This window comes from Scatophagus argus, chromosome 18 (genome assembly GCF_020382885.2).
Source record: "Scatophagus argus isolate fScaArg1 chromosome 18, fScaArg1.pri, whole genome shotgun sequence".
NCBI classification, from domain to species: domain Eukaryota; kingdom Metazoa; phylum Chordata; class Actinopteri; family Scatophagidae; genus Scatophagus; species Scatophagus argus.
Genome location: NC_058510.1, coordinates 354,746 through 377,101, shown reverse-complemented (window position 1 = coordinate 377,101; position 22,356 = coordinate 354,746). Strand labels below are relative to the sequence as shown.

Below are 22,356 nucleotides of genomic sequence, written 5' to 3'. Positions count from 1 at the left end.
TTGTGAAACAGCCCCAGCGTATCAGTCAAGTACATTGACTGCAGTACAGTGTTGACGTACTTCAGCTGTGTCCGTGGACTGACACATCTCAGAGGCTTTTGGATGGACTGTGGTGACATCACAGGGGCTCCTCAGCTCCAAATGAAGTCCAGGACCTTCCTCACATCTGGACTCGTTTCACCCGCATGGAAAGGAAACTTGAACACAAGATTGTCAGGGAGTTTCTTAAGAACTTTATTTCTAAATGGACTTTAGGACATTACAAACCACACCATGTTAAAGTGTGTCTGACTTCAGATCCTTCAATTCAGTTTTTATTTGTATTTATTTGGCGCCAATTCAGTTCAACAAAAGTTATTTCATGTCACTTTTCAGTTAGAACAAGTCTTGACCAAACATTGTCTTAAACTTCTTAAATACAGAAAAAGTCAACTTTCTACAATAATGACTGACAACTGCAATAATAATACTAGTAGTATTAGTAGTAGTAGTATGACTTTGCGCTCAGTGTCAAGCCCTGCATTTATTATTAGCTATGATTTCAAACTGCAAACTTTATTTAAACTTCAAAATAAAGTAGACAGAAGTTATTGACTTTAACTTGTATTTTAAAAACCAAACAGTAATTCTAAACATTTGCTACCGAGTGCAGCTTTCATCTTCTGACGGCTTCGGGCGGGATTCGACCTCGACGTCTTGATTGGACAGTCAAACACTCAGTGTCATGTTTCTTTTTCAGTGCGCAGTGAACGCAGCACGAAGAGGAGGCTGACGAGGTCTTGTGGTTGAACAGAAGAACAAAAGACGACGGGCTCTTCTTCTGTGGTGTGTAACATCCTGCTTGTGTTCTCTGTCGGATGGCAGCAGTTGTAGAATTGCTAATAAAGCTGCATCTCTTTCTGTTTAAAACCGAGAATAAGAACAGAATAAAACGAGATTTTTTATGCAGATTGTTGAAACTGACCGCGCGATCAACGAGTAATGAAAGTTTAGAACCGATCGGCATCGAAACAACAAGTCAGTTTCGTATTGCTGCTGTCATTTTAAACCACAAAGTCAAAGTCGATGTGATCGAGCGAGCCGCACCGTGAGTGAGGAGAGAGAGAGCGGACGTGCTGCCTGTCTGTGTGCAGCTCACACAGACAGGCAGTGCAGACAGACAGGGACAGGTTGGAAGAGAAACCGCGTCGTCCTTCTTATGTTTCCCGCGTGAGACTGGAGGAGGAGCTTGAACCTGAGGCTTAAAGTACTAAATCAAACAAACTATGAAAACATTTGTTTCCAAACGTGCTTTGTTGAAGGTCTGGTGTCCCGCCTCTGGTGTGTGAACATGAGCGATTCGGAGGAAGAGGAGTCTACAGGATCCAGCTACGTGTCTATGGTCAGCGACCGGTCTAAAGACAGACCTGCAGACAGCAGCACTCAGACTGGACCCTCACAGACAAAGTAAGACACAGAAAAACACACAATTATATTCACAAAGAGGATGTGCAGGTACGCACAAAACAATCTGAACAATCGGAAGGTTCTGATTCAAAATATCACATCAGTCATCTTAAATAATCAGTCTGATTGAAATCAAAGTGGTTGTCCAGAATGTCCACTTTTTGACATCTGTCTGTCTTTGGTTTTAGACGGATTACATTCATAATTTAATCTTGTTGGAGCTTTTATTTGAATCTTTTCTATCTTTATCTTCTGGCCACCATTCTGAGGCAAAAATAAGGGAAGCACCGCACCCCTCGGTTTTAGTGGGCCGAGTGGCTCCACTATCACTGACCGTTTTCTTACAACAGAAGGAAACGAAGAGGAGGAAGAAGAGGCGTGTGTCTCAATGTGTCAAGAGAAAGAGAATAAGTGTGTTCCTTAAACAGTCACCAAAGCCCAGAATCTCCTCTTTTGGCTGAAAATCAGTCTAAGTAGATGTTTAGTAGGACTACTGTTACTAATTTTACATTTTGTGTTATAAATATGCATAGCGGGCAGCACGGCGGTGCAGTGACTGCCCGCTACAGGTGGCAACTGAATTTTGTGAGTGACTGATCTGGAGACAGGTGAGGTTTTGCAGCCTACATCACCAAACACCCCACGGACACCCCCACCCCACCTATAAAAGCAGCGCAGAGAATCAGGAGGGCTCTGAGCAGATTGCGTTGACCGTGACTCACTTGTTTGAAGAGGATTTATTTCTTTTCCTGAGAGCTGTCCTCAGGTAATGATTGGACAACCTGAGTATCAAAAGAAAAAGGAAAGAACCCCAGTGACGAAGGAGAGGAGGGAAAGTGATGAGTAAAACGAGAGTGAACAGACGGTGTGGACTTTTACAGAGCCACGATCGAAAGCATCCTGTGTCTCAGTGTGACTGTGTGGTATGGCAGCTGTACAGCGCAGGACAGGAAGGACTTAGCCCGGGTGGTGAGGACAGCACAGGGGATTGTGGGCTGCAGTCTACCAGATCTGGACTCAGTTTACACTGCCCGAGTCCAGAAGAAGGCAAGACGCATTGCCACAGACCCCACCAACCACCAACAAACTGTTTGTACCGCTTCCATCAGGAAGGCGGTACAGGAACATTAAAACCAGCACCAACAGACTCAGGGACAGCTTCTTCCCCAGAGCTGTTAAAGCAATAACCCCCCTACAGTGAAACACTCATACACATAGTCTGGCACTAAGTGCACTTTGTTCTTTGTTCTTATCTACCTCTTTCTGTATTTTGTACTTTGTATTTTATGTTTTTATATTTTTTTCTAAGGTGTGCAATTTTAATTTTTCTATTTATAAGCGTGTTTTGAAGCTGAGAGTCTTCACAAAATTTCGTTATGCTTGCATAATGACAATAAAGACTCTTGAATCTTGAATCTTGAAAAAAAAAAACGAGAGTGAACAGACGGTGTTGTGTCAAAGTCTGTCATCCCATCCATCTGGTCCGATCCTGAACGTGGACAAAACCAAAGAGATCAGCTTCACGAGGAACCAGCCCAGCCACGCTCCACTTCTTCAGACCTCACCCGGTCTGCGAACACTGCGTCACTGGTCCAGAGAGCACCTTCTGTGCAGGGTGAGGAGAGCCCACCTGCCTCCGCCCGTCCTCACCACATTAGCGTTCTGACCAGCTGCCTCTCTGGTGTGGAGGCTGCTGTGTTTTGGCTGAACATGAGGAGACTGATGACGGCTGGGACTTCTCTTCCCTCCATTCAGGACTTCACACCCAAGTCCTGCATGTCCCGTGCCAGAAACTCATCTCATCAGTGACTCTTCACACCTCCGCCATGGACTCCCCGCTGGCCCCTGGAAGGAGGTTTTGCAGCATTCGGTGCAGAACCACCAGGTTCTGTATCAGCCTTTTCCCCCCAAGTCGTCAGACTGCTGAACTCTAAATGAGTATAAATGAGTACTTCATTTCTTTTTGCACTGCTGTTAACTCCACAGGTCACTTTTGCTACTGCACTTTACAGTATATATATATTTTCTTTTATATACTTTTCTTGAATTTCCCTCGGGATCAAAAAAGTATCTATCTTTCTTTTTATATATTGTAATATAATGTAATATTTTATTTATTTTAATTCTGTGCTGAGCCAAATTGCAACAAAATTTTGTTCTGTGTACACTGCTGCATACTGAATGACAACAAGTCTGACCACCAGAGAGCAGAGGGAGATGGATTGTGGTTTACAAACCATCTGTATCAGTGGAACTGCCCCTGGCAACGACTACTCGTTTGTCGTAGTTGTGCTCTACTGTCTCTTTCCTACAGGTCCGAGACCTAATCATCAGAAAATTGTCAGACCACCTGTTGTTGTAAACGCTGGTCGATAACTTGGCTCCCTGTAGGAACCCTGTGAGTGACCCAGAAACAAGTCGAGCTCCCGTCTTTCCTGTCGGTGTCGGCTCTGACTTAACTGACGATGAGAACAAAGGTCCACTTAGTCAGGGGTAGGAAGAGGTTCCCTGACAAACTGATCCAGGTCTGAATCAATCACTGTGTCTAATGTCATTCTCTTCCAAGAGTCAGTCTTGTCCAGCTCTGACTTCAGAAAGTCCATGGTGTTGTTATGTTCCTTACTGTCAGGGATTCCTTACTGGACCAGTGATTGGCTGGGAGAGTTTTCATTTACTTACCTTCTCACAGCCCTTTTGCACTCAAAGACATTTTTGTGTCCACAGAGGCTGGAAGAGGAGGCAGGTTTCTGAGGAGGAGCAGCTGTCCTGCTGTGCTTCATGTCAGGACGTCCTGAAGGATCCAGTCTCTACCAGCTGTGGACACTGGTTGTGCAGACGGTGCTTCACCTCACACTGGGACCAGGCTGCTTCATCAGGAGTCTTCTCCTGTCCCCAATGTGCAAAAAAGTCCAAAACAGGTCAGAGCAGCACAGTACAAAGTAAGACTGTCCATCTGTCTTCTGATCTTCTTCTTGTTTATTAGTTGTGTTGTACAGCAAAGACTCCAGAGGTTTTTATGAAATCTTTTTGTTGGTCATGAAAATAATCACTGGATTCTCAGTCTTTATTGAGTCTGTTTACCTTCTCTTTGAGCAGATAGTGGACTGCAGGAGCTTATAGATGAACATAAGCTCAGTCTGAGGAGCAGATGTGAGCGTGTTGCTGAAGGAAGTGATGAAACAGGAAGTGGGACCCTCCTCAACACGATCTACACTGAGCTGTACATCACAGAGGGTCAGAGTGAAGACGTGAATACCCAACATGAGGTCAGGCAGCTTGACACGACTTCCAAGATGAAGACCCTCCATGAGACTTTGATCAGGTGCCAGGACATCTTTAAAGCCTCACCTGAGCAGCAGACTCCCATCAGAGTCGTTCTGACCAACGGCGTCGCTGGTGTTGGAAAAACCTTCTCAGTGCAGAAGTTCGCTCTGGACTGGGCGGAGGGCCTGGAAAACCAGGATGTCAGTCTGGTGGTTCTGCTGTCGTTCAGGGAGCTGAACTTGGTCAGAGATGAGCAGTACAGTCTTCTCACGCTGCTCCATGTTTTCCATCCAGCATTACAGAAGCTCACAGCAGAGCAGCTGGCTGTCTGTAAACTTCTGTTCATCTTTGATGGCCTGGATGAAAGCAGACTTTCCCTGGATTTCAAGAACATTGAGGTTGTGTCTGATGTCGGACAGAAGTCATCAGTCAACGTGCTGCTGGCAAACCTCATCGAGGGGAATCTGCTTCCCTCGGCCCTCGTCTGGATAACGTCCAGACCCGCAGCGGCCAATCAGATCCCTCCTTCACGTGTTGACAGGGTGACAGAAGTACGAGGTTTCACTGACGAGCAGAAGGAGGAGTACTTCAGGAGGAGGTTCCGTGATGAAGATCTGTCCAGCAGAATCATCTCACACATCAAGACATCCAGGAGCCTCCACATCATGTGTCAAATCCCAGTCTTCTGCTGGATCACGGCTACAGTTCTGGAGGACATGTTGACTACAGACCAGAGAGGAGAGCTGCCCAAGACCCTGACTGACATGTACTCGCACTTCCTGCTGGTCCAGACAAAGAGGAAGAAGCAGAAGTATGATGAAGGACATGAGACGAGCCCACAGGAGCTGATGGAGGCTGACAGGGAGGTTCTCCTGAAGCTGGGCAGGCTGGCGTTTGAACATCTGGAGACAGGAAACATCATGTTCTACCAAGAAGACCTGGAGCGATGTGGTCTGGATGTCAAGGAGGCCTTGGTGTACTCAGGAGTTTGTACAGAGATATTCAGAAGAGAGCGTGTGATCTTCCAGAAAACAGTCTACTGCTTTGTTCATCTGAGCATTCAGGAGTTTCTGGCTGCAGTCTACATGTTCCACTGTTACACCAACAGGAACACACAGGTTCTGGAGGCTTTCCTGGGAAAGCACAACAGGAAAGCAACCTTGGGTGGCTTCCTGAAGAGAGCCATGGAGAAATCTCTTGAAAGTAAAAATGGTCACTTGGACCTCTTTGTTCGCTTCCTTCATGGTCTCTCTCTGAGGTCCAATCAGAGACTTTTAGGAGGCCTGCTGGGTCGGACAGACAGCAGTCCAGGAACCATCCAGAAAGCCATCAACAATCTTAAGGAGAAGAATGCCTTCATGATCTCTCCTGACAGAAGCATCAACATCTTCCACTGTCTGATGGAGATGAACGACCACTCAGTGCATCAGGACATCCAAGAGTTCATGAAGTCAGAGAACAAATTGGAGAAGAAGCTCTCTCCAATCCACTGCTCAGCTCTGGCCTACATGCTGCAGATGTCAGAGGAGGTCTTGGATGATTTGGACCTGGACATGTACAACACATCACAGGAAGGACAACTGCGGCTGATTCCAGCTGTGAGGAACTGCAGAAAGGCTGTGTGAGTCCAAATTCAATTAACATTATAAATCAGCGTAGATGCATGGATTAGTTATTCAGATATGAACACTACATTGTTATCTAACAAAAACCCTGTTTCACTTGTTTTCTGCTTAAATTTTATGTCGCTTGCATTTCATCAGATGTTCTTGAGTTGTTTAACCCACTGTAAATAAACAAACGTTGATTTCTCTGTTGGTTGTTTCATAGGTGTTAAGCTAATGAACATGTATTTTCTATTAATTCCTTGTAATTATCTTATTTTACAGTTTTTTTCTTTGATTTGTTTTCTTTTGGGTGTTGGAGGTGACATGTAAAATTGCTAAAACACAAAGGACTTTAGAGTTTGTGGTTGAGGTCCTACTGGAATTTACTGTTCCCTGGGAAGACCGGATGGGAGAGGCATTCAGGAGGAAGAGCGCCCAGGAGACGAATGCCTATACAGGGGGTTGCTTATGCAAGGGAAGGAAGACCCGTTGCTACCCCATCCAGGCTGGCTGTTGAGCAGTTGCTGAGCAGTTGCTCTGCAGGACCCTCAAACTGCTGCAGATCAGGGGACTGCAAAACCAGAAAGCCATCAGGGACATCACTGACACTGCAGAGAAGCATCAAGACGGCTGTGGATCTGAAGGGGTGATCCGTGGAACACACAAGCTTCCTTGACACAAGTCAGGGACTTTTCACCCGTGACTGTGTGATGTTGAAAGATCTGAACACCCGATCACTGGTTCTGCATCTAGGATGATCGTTGTAGAAGTGATTTTCTGATCGAGCTGGCCTTCTGCTGACTTCGTGGAAACAGATCCCACTGGCGGACTGTGGACGTTGTAGAAGCAGAGATGAAGCCATATTTTCTGTCTGGAGTTTATCGTCAAACATTGAGATTAGATCAGCTGAGCAGGAAATATCAAACCTTTTTGTCATTCCATGCATTAAGTAAAAATAAAGTGTCCTCTTTCTGAAAAACATTTTCCATGTGTGTCATGACAGACTTCATGACTGTGGATTCTCAGAGATTCACTGTGACGTTCTGGCCTCAGCACTGAAGTCCAACCCCTCCCATCTGAGAGAGCTGGACATGACTATTAGCACCACCACGAATTCAGGAGAGAAGCTGCTGTCTGTTGGACTGAAGAGTCCAAACTGTAGACTGGAGATTTTGAGGTCAGTTCACACACTGTAGCTTGTTTATTTCTTTGTGTTTGTGCCTATGTGTTCAGTTTAGATTCTTGACTCAGTTTTAAAATGTGTGGTTCATAAATTTAGAGGATTTGTGTGAGCACAAATATGGCGAATTTTGTTTTTCTACAAACATTTCCTTATGTTTGGAAGAAACAGTCTTTCCTCCTTCCACAGACTCACATTGTGGTCCATCAGTCAGTGAAGCTCAAATAAAGGTTTGGATGAATGAATAAATACAATACTCCATTCAAGCAGGGATTGTGCGTGTAATCATTCAAGCCATCACTTTATAACTGGACTTGAATGCTGCACGATGGAGGGCAAAGTCCACAGTTTTGTTATATTTAAAAATGTCTAAGTTTGACGCGTCAGTCTGAGTTACTCACACGAAGTGAGTTTGTTTGACAGTGTTTCCTTCTTGAGCTGCAGTGGAGGAATAGTAACTCCAACCACTTGATTTGTCTAACTCAGAGTGCTGAAGCTTTATATGTTTCTTATGAAGTAATTTTTTACAGAGTGGTTGTGTTAGGGAGGGACCACTTCAAACTGAATGTTCATGTGGCTAAGTTGAACACATGTACGTGTCTCCTTTGAGCAGCATTTGCCTTTTATCTTATCTACATTCTTTATTCTTTATCCTTTATTCAGACTGAGGGGCTGCAGAGACTATGAGATGAAGTGTGATTCTCTGCTCTCAGCTCTGAAGTCCAACCCTTCCCATCTGAGAGAGCTGGAGCTGACTAACAACAATCCTTATCATTCAGGGGTGAAGCAGCTGTGTGAATTTCTGCATAGTCCAGACTGTAGACTGGAGACTTTGAGGTCAGTTCATTATTTGTAGCCTCCATTGTTTTTGTTTGTTTGTGAGTTTGTTTTTGTCTTTCAGAAAGTCGGGATTGGGCTCCGCCAAGGCTGCCCCCCTAATCTTTATGTGAGAGAGAGTGTCGGGTTTGGTGACCATGGGATTCCATCTCTTCCGTGCTTTTGGCATCCAAAGCTAAGAACCTCTCATCTGAAAGGCTTCTTCAGTTGTGATTAACTGGTTGGGAGTCCCAGGTATTAAAGCTAGATGGTAGTGAATGAGTCATATGATGGCCGTGTGCGACAACAACCCATTTGACCCCCATGCGGTCACATGTTGGCTGGGCAGGTCAACCATCTGGGTTTAATACCTGAGAATCAGACCTGAAGAAGCCTTTTGGATGAGATGTGAAACATCTTAGCTTTTAAACTGAAGTCTGCTTGCCCCAACTTAAGCTCTTCCATGCAAGATGACCTGGACAACTGAGTATCTCCACAGTCGCACTGGGATGGTTTCCAGCCAAGTGTGAAGCAGCTGGAACAAAGATCCGCACCTGTAAGTCCAACGCCATGGTTCCGAACCTGAAATATGTGGATTGTCAGAGGAGAGTTCCTGCCCCAAGTGGAGGAATTCAAGTGTCTCGTGGTCTTGCTCATAAGTGAGGGCAAAGTGGAGCAGGAGACTGACAGGTGGAGCAGGTCTGCTGTGATGCGGGGGCTGTACCACTTTGTCGTGGTGAAGAGAGAACTGAGCCGACAGGCGAGGTTCTCGATTTACCGGTCCATCTACATTCCAACCCTCACCTGTGGTCCCGAGCTGTGGGTAGTGACTGAAAGAACAAAATCGCAGATACAAGCGGCTGAAATGAACTTCCTCTTCAGGGTGGACGTGCTCAGTCTTAGAGACAGGATGAGGATCTTGGACAGCTCAGAGTAGATCCTCCACATGAAGACGAGCCAGTTGAAGTGGTTCGGGCACCTGGTTAGGATGCCTCCTGGACGTCTCCCTGGGAGTTGTTTCAGGCATGTCCATTCGGGAGGAGAGCCCGGGGCAGACCCAGGACACGGTGGAGGGACCATGTCTCTCATCAGGCCTGGGAAGACCATGGTATCTTGCAGGACAAGTTGGTGGATGTAGCCGGGGAAGAGCTGGGCTTCCCCGCCATGAGACGAGACAATCAGATTTGCGAGTCCAGGTTGCACAGATTTGAATGTTGTGCTGGTGTGTGTTTAATGTACCAGGTTGTTGCTAATTCAAAAAAGAAAAAATAAAAGTTATCCTATTTTGTGTGCTGAAGACTTTCTTTTTCTTTTCTGTGATTTCACAAGAGACTCTCGATACGAGTGTCTTTTTTATTATACTAGTAAATTCCTGCAGTATAGTGATTCTGGTATTGTAGGCACAGTTAAGTGTTTTGGTATTTGTATATACTTATACTTCATATTTGTGTTATGCCCGGGTGCTGCATCATGGTGCATCACAAAATGTAAATGTGGCCCCAGCTGTGCAGCACAGTAGAATATTAGTGATGTTGAGCCACACATTCAAATCCTGCAAGCATCTCACGTTGTCATGAATGGATCTTTATTTCCATCACTGATTCAGACTGAGTGGCTGTGGCATGAAAGAGATCAGCTGTGCTTTTCTGGCCTCGGCTCTGAAGGCCAACCCGTCCCTTCTGAGAGAGCTGGACCTGAGTGGAAACGACCTGGAGGAATCAGGAGAGAAGGAGCTGCTGGTTGCTGAACTGTATGAACTGTCGAATCCAGGCGGTATACTGGACGCTCTGAGGTCAGTTCACTCACTGTGGCTTTGATTCCAGTTCTTCCAGTTCCCTCAGACTCACACGGTGGTCCATCAGTCATGTGAACGCATGTGGACGTCTTTCATTAATGACATTTACCTCCTCAGCTAACCCATAAGGAGAAATTCCTGGAATTAAATGATGACCAGTTTTTCTTATTCAGTATTTCTGATTTGATGTTGATCCTGTAATTCCAGACTTGTCTGAGATCAGCAGTGTGTTATTAATCTGTGTTGACATGAATGTATGAATGTCGTCTGCAGAAGACTGACAGTATGAACATCAACAATTACAAAGTCACTCTGCTCAGTTTAGGGAGAAGCTCACTGATGAGGACACAGTGAAGCCGAGCTGCACATTTCAAACCTGAACACATGACTGACTGGATTATAAATGTTTTTTTAATCTCCATCATTTATTCTTTGTTCAGGCTGATGGACTACAGGATTTTAGATATGACGTGGGATAAGGATCTGACCTCTTTGAGGTTGAACCCTTCTGATGTAAGAGAGCTGCAGCTGAGACAACGAAAGCTGCAGGATTCAGCGGTGAAGCTGCTGTGTGATTTTCTGGAGAGTCCAAAGTGTAGACTGGAGACTCTCAGGTCAGTTCATCAGCATCGCGGTCAACATAATTTGGCTTTCTTGACATAAAAATTACAAAAGATTCTTCAATATCAACATGAAAACATATCTCTACAAAGTAATGTCAATTAATAAAAAATATATCATGTAAAATAAGTGATTGCATAAATACTCACCCCCTTTATAGTGACCACCTAATTCAGCACAGGTCAAGCCAGTTGGTGCTAGTGGGGCCACCGTTAGTAAAATGGGGACCACCTGAGGGCAGTGAATGTGTCCCAAGTGAGTTTAGCAAAGATGTCTGAGTCTGGAAGGTCCAGTCACTGGTTAATCAGTATTCCTGGTTACAAGCCAAAAGAACACTCCAAGCAACTCAGAGAAAATGTTATTGAAAAGTTTAAGTCAGAGGATGAATACAAAATATCCAAATCACTGAAGTTTTCAGCTTCCAGAGACCCACATTGTGATCCATCAGTTAGTGAAGCATTACAGGACACAGTAATGTTGAGCTGCACATTTGAAACCTGAACGCATCTGACTGCATTATAAATGTTTTTCTTTGTCTCCATCATTTATTCTTTGTTCAGGCTGAGTTCCTGCAGTTTATCAGAGATCAGCTGTGCTTCTGTGGTCTCAGCTCTGATGTCCAACCCCTCCCATCTGACAGAACTGGACCTGAGTGGAAACAACCTGCAGGATTCAGGAGTGAAACTGCTGTCTGCTGGACTGCAGAGTCCACACTGCAGACTGGAGACTCTCAGGTCAGACACTGACTCTAATATGAAGTGAAAGTTGTGGTGACGCTAAGCTGCAGACATCAGGCTGATGTTCTGCTGATCCACACTGAGTCTCTTCAAGCTAAAGTCTGTTTTCTTCTTATGTCTGTTCTGCTTTTATTAGCTGAATGCAGTGATTTACTTTAGTTATGGACAATTTTTAATTCAATTTTATTTAAATAGCACCTTTTACAATCAAAATAGTCTCTAGGTGCTTTACAGAGACCCTGAGCAAGCAGACAGTGGCAAGGAAAAACTCCCTTTTAACAGGAAGAAACCCTGAGCAGGACCCGACTCACAAGGGAGAACCATCCTGCTGATAGTCGGCTGGGTGAAGGAGGAGAAGAAGAGGTAGACAGGACAGAGAGGATGAAAGAGAGAGAGAAACATACATGCAATAAACAATATACGACAGGCAGATGTTGACAGTAGACACTGGGTTTGTCACTGGGTTTGTCAGAGGATGCAGTTCAACATGTAGATCTGGATGGAGAGAAAGATACAGAGAGAGAAAGAAAGGGAGGGAGAGACACAAAACTACGAGGACAACTGGACACACAGTTAGTGACAGAAAATAATGAATTATATGTTGATCTGATGAGGGGAGAGGAAGAAGAGGAGAGGAGGTGGGGGAGTAGAGATGGTGGTGGTGTTGGGGAGTAGAGATGGTGGTGGTGTTGAGGAGGTGGGGGAACTGCTTGGTGGATCATGTTTGTGTCCCCCGGCAGCATAGGCCTATAGCAGCTTAGCTATGATAGAGATTTAAAGATTAACAGTTAGTCAGACCTATTCTACCTGTGGCTATATAGCATGAGGTGAGTGAAACTATGCCTACCAGCCCTACACACTTTATTTGGTGCTAACTATATGCTTTACTAAACAGAAAGGTTTTTAGTTTAGTCTTAAAAGTGGAGGTGGTGTCTGCCTGTCGAACCCAGATTGGCAACTGGTTCCACAGCAGGGGTGCCTGATAGCTAAAGGCTCGTCCTCCCGTTCTACTTTTATGAATTCTGGGAACTGTAAGTAAACCTGCACTCTGTGATCTGAGTGATCTATTGGGAATATATGGGACTATTAGATCCTGCAGGTATGATGGGGCTAGTCCATTTAGGGCCTTATATGTAAGTAGGAGAATTTTAAAGTCTATTCTGAATTTTATCGGAAGCCAGTGAAGAGAAGCTAAGATGGGGGAGATATGATCCCTTTTACTGATTCCTGTTAAAACTCTAGCTGCTGCATTTTGGATCAGCTGCAGGTTATTAACAGAGTAATTTGGACATCCTGACAATAGTGAGTTGCAGTAGTCCAGCCTAGAAGTAACAAAAGCATGGACAAGTTTTTCAGCATCACTCTGAGACAGGACACTCCTAATCTTAGCGATATTACGGAGGTGAAAGAAGGCGGTCTTAGAGGTCTGTTTAATGTGATGAATAAATGACACGTCTTGATCAAAGATAACGCCGAGGTTCCTCGCAGTCGTACTGGAGGCCAAAGTAATGCTGTCCAGAGAGAGAATATTATCAGCTATTCTATTTCTAAGGTGTTTGGGGCCTAGAACAATGATCTCAGTTTTGTCTGAGTTTAATAATAAAAAATTGGAGGTCATCCAGTCCTTTATGTCCTTAAGACATGCCTGGAGTCTGGCTAACGGCTCTGTTTCTTCAGGCTTTAAGGATAAGTACAGCTGAGTGTCATCAGCATAACAATGAAAGTTTATGCCATGTTTCTGAATAATATTTCCTAGAGGGAGCATGTATAAGGTGAACAGGATCGGCCCAAGCACTGAACCTTGTGGAACACCGAGGCTAACCCTTAAATATGAAGAGGAAACATTATTAACTTGAGCAAAGTGAAATCTATCTGTTAAATATGATTTGAACCAGCGTAGCGCAGTCCCTGTGATCCTTGTCTCATGTTCTAATCTGTGTAATAAAATGCTGTGATCTACTGTGTCAAAAGCAGCACCGAGATCCAGTAGAATGAGTATGGAGACAAGCCTGCGGTCTGATGCCATGAGGAGGTCATTTGTGACTTTAACCAGTGCTGTTTCTGTGCTGTGATGGGCTCTGAAACCAGACTGAAACACTTAAAACAGGCTGTTCCTGTGTAGGTGATCAATTAACTGATTTGCAACCACTCTTTCAAGTATTTTAGATAAAAACAGGAGGTTGGGTATCGGCCTATAGTTTGCTAAGATGTCTGGGTCAAGTGAAGGTTTTTTAAGTAAAGGTCTAATGACAGCGGTTTTAAATGCCTGTGGTACATAACCTGTTGTTAAAGATAAGTTGATCTGATCTAAGAAGGAAACGCCATTCAAAGGAAAGACGTCGTTGAGGAGCTTAGTTGGGATGGGGTCTAAGAGACATGTAGTTGGGTTAGATTTGTTAATGCTGGAGGTCAGCTTGGGGAGGTCTATGGGCAGGAAGCTGTCCAGAGATGGATTGGGACTAAAAGAGGTCTCTGGAAGTATATCGGCTATTCTGGGGAGATCTTTATTGATTTTTTCTCTAAGTTAGTTAGTGATTTTATTGGTGAAGAAACTCATGAAGTCTTCACTACTAAGAGCTGCAGGAATACAAGGCTCAACAGAGCTGTGACTCTTTGTCAGCCTGGCTACAGTGTTAAAGAGAAAACGTGGGTTGTTCTTGTTTTGCTCTATTAATGTTGAATAATAAGCTGTTCTGGCTTCACGAAGGGCCTTTTTATGTGTCAATAGACTATGTTTCAAGCCCTCTGGGACTCAACTTTCAAAAAGGCATTCTATTATACATTTTATTTACTGCTTTTCTATGCAGTCAGTAAGAGCAGAGCAGGAGAGATAGCAGCCCTGCATGCACAGTGAGGGGACTGCACAGCCGAAGCATCCCGGATAACAACCACTCTGACAGGACGCTCAGTTGTTCACTCGCTCATTAAGGATAATCCTGATCACCCTAACACAGTGGATTTCACAGGGAACAATGCACAGGTTAAAACTATTTAACCTGCATCCTGTTGAGTTCAGGTGTTCTCACCTTCTCACCTTCTTCAGTTCTGGACAGATTCTAAGTAGGAATGTTGTCTTCCAGAGTTACATCAAGACTAAGACTTTACAAAAGAGTACATTAATTAACTTTAGTGAATGTAGTAGTAATCATGAACAGTTCACTAATGTGTCTACTAATTATTTACTAATGATGTTCAAGTCAAATAAAGTATTAATTTATACGTGATTCAGTAGTTCATAAAAATGCACTTAACAAAAGTTAATAGAATAATAAGCATTAATACACAATAAGCACAACTAACAGTAACCAAACTCTTGTTAAGGGTTTATGTGTTACATGTTGGTGTGTGGCTGATGACATGTTAGTTCACATGTATGTTATGAAGTTCACAGCCAAGACATTTCATTAAGAGTGTTTTTTTAAAGAATCGTCCACTTACTTTTCCATCTTCCAACTTATAACATCACCGAGCTGAGAATTATATGACTTACATGTTAACATTTTTATCAACCACATACTGATATTTTAGTATATTAATATAATGTTCATTGTTAATAAAGAAACATTTTCAGTTACTTTATTCTTATTATTGTACTGATTAACTGTCAGTTAATGCTTGTGACTGCATTAACAAATGTTAATTAATGTAACCTTATTGTGCAGTGTAACCACATAATTTGTTCTTCATTCAGACTGAGGAACTGCAACTTGTCAGAGATCAGCTGTGCTTCTCTGGTCTCGGCTCTGAAGTCCAACCCCTCACATCTCAGAGAGCTGGACCTGAGTGACAACAAGCTGCAGGATTCAGGAGGGAAGCTGCTGTCTGCTGGACTGGAGAGTCTAAACTGTGGACTGGAGAGACTGAGGTCAGTTCACTGTCAGTGATGTCAGTATGGTTGGTACAGACACAAAGCGCACAGCTGCTGCTGTGGTGGTGTATATTAAACCAGAGCTAAGAGTAACACAGGCCAAAACCTCACAACAAAGAAGGATTCAAGATCTGTTCAAGATGTTCAAGAAGTGTCTAATATAAGATGGATATGAAAAAGGACTCTGTTGTAATTACTACAAAAAGATGGCAGGTGAGACCAATTAATATGTCCATCATTTCGTCTTCATTCAGACTGAGTGGCTGCAGTCTGTCAGAGATCAGCTGTGCTTCTCTGGTCTCAGCTCTGAAGTCCAACCCCTCACATCTGAGAGTTCTGGACCTGAGTGGAAACCCCCTGCAGGATTCAGGAGTGAAGCTGCTGTGTGACTTCCTGCAGAGTCCACACTGCAGACTGGAGACTCTGAGGTGTGTTCACTGACCATTGAAGATCATGTTTAATTAACTACGGAACCTAAATTATATTCAAGCACAACTTACATCCAAAATGTTTTCATTTTGTTTGTTGATCTAAATGTACTCTGCTGTTACAAAAGATTCCTGATTCTTAAAGAGAATGTCCAATGTCCATAATTCTTATAGTAACTGAAAGTTTGGAAATTTTGGTAAAATGTCACAATTTTATCCAATCTGAACTCATATTTGTTTTAAACTGATACAAATTTACTAGCTTAAGTAAAAATATGTTTTTGGTTTCTGTTCATTTCATTGTGTTTTCACAACTAAAGTCTGATCATCGATATTGATGCTGGCGAACACACACAGACTGGATCACAGAGAGGTCAAAGCCCCTTTTCAGTTGCGATAGCTTTTTGTTCAATCTACCTTTTCTCCTCTAATCCCATTGGGTGTGTGCATCTTGTGCTGCCATTTCGATGTTATCTGTAGAAGACTCACAGTATGAAGATCCACAATTACAAAGTCACTCTGCACATTTTAGGGAGAAGCTCATTGATGAGGACACATAAATGCTGAGCTGCACATTTGAAACCTGAACAGATCTGACTGGATTATAACTGGATTTTTGTCTCCATCATTTATTCTTTGTTCAGACTGAGTTCCTGCAGTTTATCAGAGATCAGCTGTGCTTCTGTGGCCTCAGCTCTCAAGTCCAACCCCTCCCATCTGACAGAACTGGACCTGAGTGGCAACAACCTGCAGGATTCAGGAGTGAAGCTGCTGTCTGCAGAACTGCAGAGTCCGCACTGCAGACTGGAGACTCTCAGGTCAGACATCATTTTTTAAAGGTTGTGGTGACGCTAAGCTGCAGACATCAGGCTGATAAAAAAGGTGGAGTGGCACTTCTATAGGGAGAAGAAAAACAACATTCAAAATACTGCAACGTCATTGTGCAGTACCTGTGCTAACATATCAAACTTAGAAGCTACTCCCGGCGGAGTACAAAATCCCTGTTCCGAAAACCTTTTTGTGGTCTGAAGAAAACACTTGTAGGCTGACTGGAGTTGACTGTTGTATGTTGAGCAATTCTTCTGCTGTAAAAGTGGTAGAATTTGAATTGTCGAAAAGAAACAAAAACAAACACACCTAGACTACTAGAGAGTTCTGGGCCACGCCTGCCTTATGAAGCGCCATCTTGGTGCCATCATCAGCCAAATCCATTAAACAAATAAAAGTACAAGGTAATAAATCAGAAATCATCATCAAACTGTTTCTTACCTAACTAGCAGATAATGAGCTCTGGTGACCCACATGTGATGTTTTCACTCCACCAGCATCAACAGTCCGAGACCCAACGATTACACAAACTGTGGATTTTGACAAGATCAAACACAGTTGAACCAACATATGGTGTATTACGTGAAATTATCCACTAGATAGCATTTTTCTTCACCATTAGCAGCAGCAGCCATTCCCAGCAAAAGGAAGGCCCCGGCAGAGTTAAAGAGGTGAAGTACCCATATGCTTGTTGAAGAAACAGCATGTTGTCTTAAATATTAATGAGAGCTCTTACAATTTTTTTGTACTTTGTAGGTTTTAACCTGCATCCTATTTGGTTCAGGTGTTCAGGAGTTTCCATTTTTAAGCTCCTGCATTCGAAACCTCCTTCAATTCTGAACAGATAATAGAACACTGAACAATTTCAAGCACTAACTTTTCTAAATTTATTATTTATTGTGCAGATTAAAGAACTGCACTTTGTCGGAGATCAGCTGGGCTTTTCTGGACTCAGTTTTGAAGTCCAACCCCTCACATCTGAGAGAGCTGGACCTGAGTGACAACAATCTGAAGGGTACAGGAGTGAAGCTGCTGTCTGCTGGACAAGAGATTCAGCAGTATAGAGTGGAGCGAAAGCAGATGCTGCAGGCTATGAGGAAGATCAGGTTCGTACTGAGTTGAAGCCAGTCTGTCTGATGAGCTCATTTGTAGGCCAAAGGTGGTACTTTGGACAACACAGTTAGAATACAATCAAAGATCCAGTTTTCCAGGCCTACTGACTGCTTTGCTAAGCATTGACGATATGAGAGGAGATTGGAGCTTCATATTCATTCAGGATGAGCACTGAAGTCACATCTTCAGTAACTGACTAGTGGCTCATCCAGCAGTTTCTTAGCTGCCAGCTGACCACCAACATTCAGTCATATTCATACAGATGTAGTGGATTAGTTTTATCAGTGCTCAGATTTATTGAGAGCTCCCTCAAGCAGCAGAGCATTTTCTCACAAATCTTACCATGACTCTTGGCTATAAATCAATCAGTTCCTGATCTAAGTGGATTTGAATCTGTTTTGGTGTATATACAGCCTATATCCACACAGAGGACCTCGTATTTACAAGGTGACTGGAGTGCAGGAGTTGCATGATTTGGTGGAAAAGGAGCACAGATCAGAATCTTCAGGATCCCGCGACCCTGACAGCTCTAAAGACATTCCTTCAGATTTCAGTAATCAACCTGGACCCTCAGACACAAAGTAAGAATTAATGTGTTATTACATATAATGTGTGTTATAACATAAATGTGTTATTTAGACCTGGATACGACATACTGATGCTTGGTCAGGCTGGGTCATCAAAATTAACCTTGACATTAATTGTGAATGGGTTGTGGGTGGCTGAAATAGGTTGCAATAGGATGGAGCGTCTCTTCATCAAGAATGACACTGTTTATTAACACACAACGTCCAAAGGTCACATACAGACCAGTTTAATATGGTGAAACTGTTTGAAGTAAAGCAGCTGTCCTCCTGATAAATCCTGCGCTCTATCAGAGCTGTTAAAAAATATTAATATCAGAATCTTAATGTTAGCTCTGTTTCCTCTGTGTTTGCTGCAGTGACATTACTGTGTACATGCTTACGTTTAAACTGAAAAGCCGACTCAGTCATCATGAAAGTAAAACATTCACATTCTGTGAGAGTAAAACACTCACAGATCAAAATAACATACAATAAAGAAATGACATGAAAAGAGCCTTCTTTTAGCCTGGTATTTAGTTCCATTGCATATCCATGGATAAACTTTATGTTTGATGGTTTTAAAGAAGTCAGTGTGGAGTCTCCTGCTGTGCTGTTTGGATGCTGAACATAATGCTGCTCTTTAGTGAACCGACGTCTGATGGTTTAACTCACTTCGTGAGAGGTAACTGCTGTGTTCATGTTTATTCCTGCAGGGTGGATGGCAGAGAATACACAGCTACACTGGACAGACCTGACAGACCTGACAGACCTGACAGACGTGAGTCCACTGGAATGTCTTCAAATGATGTTACCACAGCAGATTTGTAGTTAATCCCAGTAAATCCGGCAGATCTTTTGTCGTGTCCTGCTTGCTGATGATGATGGATGTTGTCTTGTGTCGGTGGTTCCTCACTGACAGAAAGTCTTGAATCTCAGTCCTTGTTGTTTTTGTGTCTTTTTGTTGTTTGGACTCGGTCTAACTTGGTATTGACCCCCTCTGGAGCTGGTCTTGACTTCAACACGACTGGTCTTGGTCTTCGTTCTGTATCTCAACTTGACCAGTAGAAAGCAACAGGAAACAGGGGAGACAGACGTGGTCCAAAGGGTCCTGAGCAGCCTTGAACTGTGGACATTACAGCTACAGGTTTATGAGTGAGTCTGACTTGTGTGTGTCCTCCTGTCTCCATCCATGGCTCCAATCATCCAGCAGATCCGTCCACTTTGAAGACGAAGCTCGATGAGGACAGAGTGGAGGAAGAGGATCAGCCGAGTCCTGATGATCCAGACGGGTTGAAGCAGCAGCTCGAGCTTATGTGTGAAGAGGCTCTGAACACAGATGTCAGTTTTTCATTTGAACATTTGTATTCATGTGTCAGCTTGCTAAACTGTTAGCCTCTGTGTAGCTTAGATGCTGTCCACAGTAACTAACTCATTTTGTGCCTTTTTCAAGTTTAGAAGTTAAGTTTCACTCCTGAAGTGCTGAGTGAGTCAGGAAAGACTTCATACAGGTAACCAAAACATAAAGTATTTCCACAGAGTCTCCTTTTAGTGATCACACTTAACTTCACCTGCTTCCTACACTTACGCTGTCAGGTTCAGGTGTCCTGGTCCAGGTGTGTTCCAGTGTGCCTCGACTGGACTCGTGTTCGTCATGGCTCAGGAGGCAGAGCTGCTGTACAGGACTGTCCAATGGGATGAGAGCCTCCTCCAATCAGCTGGAAAGATGGCTGCAGGGCTGCTGTTTGATATCAAGTGTTCAGAAGAAGCTGCTGTCTGTCAGCTCCACCTGCCGCACTGTGAAACAAAGGAAGGTAAACACTAACAATGAAGTAGTAAAACTTGGACAGTTTGTATGAAAGTGAGGTCCTCTGTTGAAATGACAGGAAGTTGGGGTAATAAATGAGTTGGGTTTTGGCAGTAAAACAGCTCTTTGCTCTCACAGCGTTGCTCTTTGAAGGCTTGTTGTCGGTCGTCCACATGGCAGATGATGGGATGAGCATCTTGGAGCCGCTGGACATTACAGACACTCATGTGGTTGTGAAAGTCCCCCACCTGTCTGCTTTTGGTCTGGTCTGGGACTTCATTCAAAGAGTTCTGAACATCTCGTCGCCAATCAGCGGCCAAGTTCTGCTGTTCCTCCGACCTCCACTCATCGGGCACCCAGTACTCGATGTGTTTCTGCTGCCGAACAACATCCCTCTAAGTGAGGTAAAGCTTCATGTGTTCCCAACACAGCTGTTTCCACAAAGATGATCCACATCAGTCACACTTTGTTCCTTTTCCCCAATCCTCTCACACTGGTTTAAAGGAAGAGTTCACCCAAAAATAAAGGCTGTGGAGCTGAAGCTCCCTAATAAAACTGTCCTGTTACTGAAGGTTGCTGCCCAACAAGCAGGAGCTGTGAACATCAGGATCTCCTCTGACTGTCATCTCAGCTTCACTCAGAGTTACAGTGTGCACTGTGAACCCGAGGGCTTCACAATACAGCCTGAGGTGAGTCAGGCCACATCAGCACTTTGGCTGAATGTTGCAAACAGATTGACAAAGAGCAAAATACCAGACAACCACTTTTATAATCGGGCTGAAAATGACGCGTTGCCTCTGGTTTTCAGTGTGCAACGTTTCGCTCATCGACTGGACCAAATTACTATCCAACATTTGAAGTTTTCCTGACTACAAACCCAGAGAAAGTGACCCTGATGGTCCAGGACCAAGAGAGGAGAGAAGTCTGGAAACGTGTTGTGTATCTGACAGGTAAAGGCTTCACCCTCCTGCAGCAGATCCTGGAGATCAACTAGAGCAGCATAAAATATGATGCACATTCAGGGACCTTCATATTTTCTCCATCTCATGTCATGCTGGAAGTGCATGTTGGTGTCAGTGGTTCATAGACAGCAGCTGGCAGGAAACAAGAGAGGGCTGCCAGTGTTGGTTATTAAACAAAAGCCTTTTCCTGGTTACCTTCCAGGTTCAAGACGGGAAACTCCACAGATGAATGTCCCAGCAGGGGACGGGGGCCCTGCGGGAGGCGGGGGCCTAGCAGAGGATAGGGGCCCAGCAGGGGACAGGGGCCCAGCAGAGGACGGGGACCCAGCGCGGGACGGTGGCCTAGCAGGGGAAGGGGGCCCAGCGGGGGGCGGGGGCCCTGCGGGGGACAGGGGCCTAGCAGGGGATGGGGGCCTAGCAGAGGACAGGGGCCCAGCGGGGGACAGGGGCCCAGCAGAGGACAGGGACCCAGTGCGGGACAGGGGCCCTGCGGGGGGCAGGGGCCCAGCAGAGGATAGGGGCCCAGCAGAGGATAGGGGCCTAGCAGAGGACGGGGGCCCAGTGGGGGGCGGGGGCCATGCGGGGGACAGGGGCCCAGCAGAGGACGGGGGCCCAGTGGGGGGCGGGGGCCCAGCAGGGGACAGGTTGTTAGCAGTTAGGACAGAATTTGTAAACCGAGTGTCTGATCCTGTTTTGAACCAGCTCCTTGACAAACTATTTCAACACTGCATTATAACTGATGAGGAAATGCAGACGATGAGAAGAAAATTCAGAGAGGAAAAAGCACGAGATGTGATCGACACGGTGCGAAGAAAAGGAGCTGCAGCCAGTTCGGTCCTGATCGCTGCTTTCTGTGATGTGGATCAGCACCTTTCCAGAGTGCTGAACTTAAGAAGACAATAAAACAAATGATGAGTCTCCATGACAACGGTTTTAGAGGCTCACATTACTTGGTGTCATCTGTAAATGAAAGTTGTGTTTTTAAGAAGTGGACTTTGACCCTGAAAGCCTCAGAGTGATGGAACTAAAGTTGGACTGGACTGCATTGGATGGATGTCAGTTCCATTAAGAGGTCGTGTCTGAAAACTTGAGTGAAAACAGAAGCTTTTTCTCTGTCAAAGACGGAACCAAGCAGATCTTAAAGACTTAAAGACAACGAGAACAATTGTGTTACTCATTTCCAGATCAGCACTACTCCTTTAGTGATTTGCTTCATATACTGTATAGACAAAAGTATTGGGCCAGCTGCCCATCACACCAACTGGGACTTTAATGACGTCTCATTGTAAACACACAGACAGCTTTGCAGCTCTAACAGCTT

At 44.4% G+C, this 22,356-nt stretch overlaps 2 protein-coding genes across 3 annotated transcripts; both read left to right on the top strand.

The window, feature by feature from the left end:
* Positions 1-681: 681 nt before the first annotated feature.
* LOC124049848 (protein NLRC3-like) lies at positions 682-6,738 on the top strand. 2 transcript variants are annotated; one of them, XM_046371932.1, is made up of 5 exons: positions 682-825; positions 1,302-1,446; positions 4,171-4,385; positions 4,543-6,331; positions 6,600-6,738. In XM_046371932.1, exons 2-5 carry the CDS (start codon positions 1,331-1,333, stop codon positions 6,610-6,612), a joined length of 2,133 nt encoding a protein of 710 aa, XP_046227888.1. In that variant the 5' UTR covers positions 682-825; positions 1,302-1,330; the 3' UTR covers positions 6,613-6,738. The 2 variants fall into 2 exon arrangements, with proteins under 2 accessions (XP_046227888.1, XP_046227889.1); XM_046371933.1 differs by lacking the exon at positions 6,600-6,738 and having other exon boundaries at positions 4,543-6,335.
* Positions 6,739-7,363: 625 nt separating this feature from the next.
* LOC124049973 lies at positions 7,364-21,938 on the top strand. The gene is made up of 18 exons (XM_046372138.1): positions 7,364-7,494; positions 8,161-8,334; positions 9,920-10,105; positions 10,549-10,722; positions 11,290-11,463; positions 15,158-15,331; positions 15,589-15,762; positions 16,407-16,580; positions 17,496-17,696; positions 18,117-18,284; positions 18,983-19,047; positions 19,477-19,607; positions 19,725-19,777; positions 19,863-20,080; positions 20,212-20,477; positions 20,646-20,762; positions 20,882-21,023; positions 21,238-21,938. Exons 1-18 carry the CDS (start codon positions 7,409-7,411, stop codon positions 21,936-21,938), a joined length of 3,378 nt encoding a protein of 1,125 aa, XP_046228094.1. The 5' UTR covers positions 7,364-7,408.
* Positions 21,939-22,356: the final 418 nt, after the last annotated feature.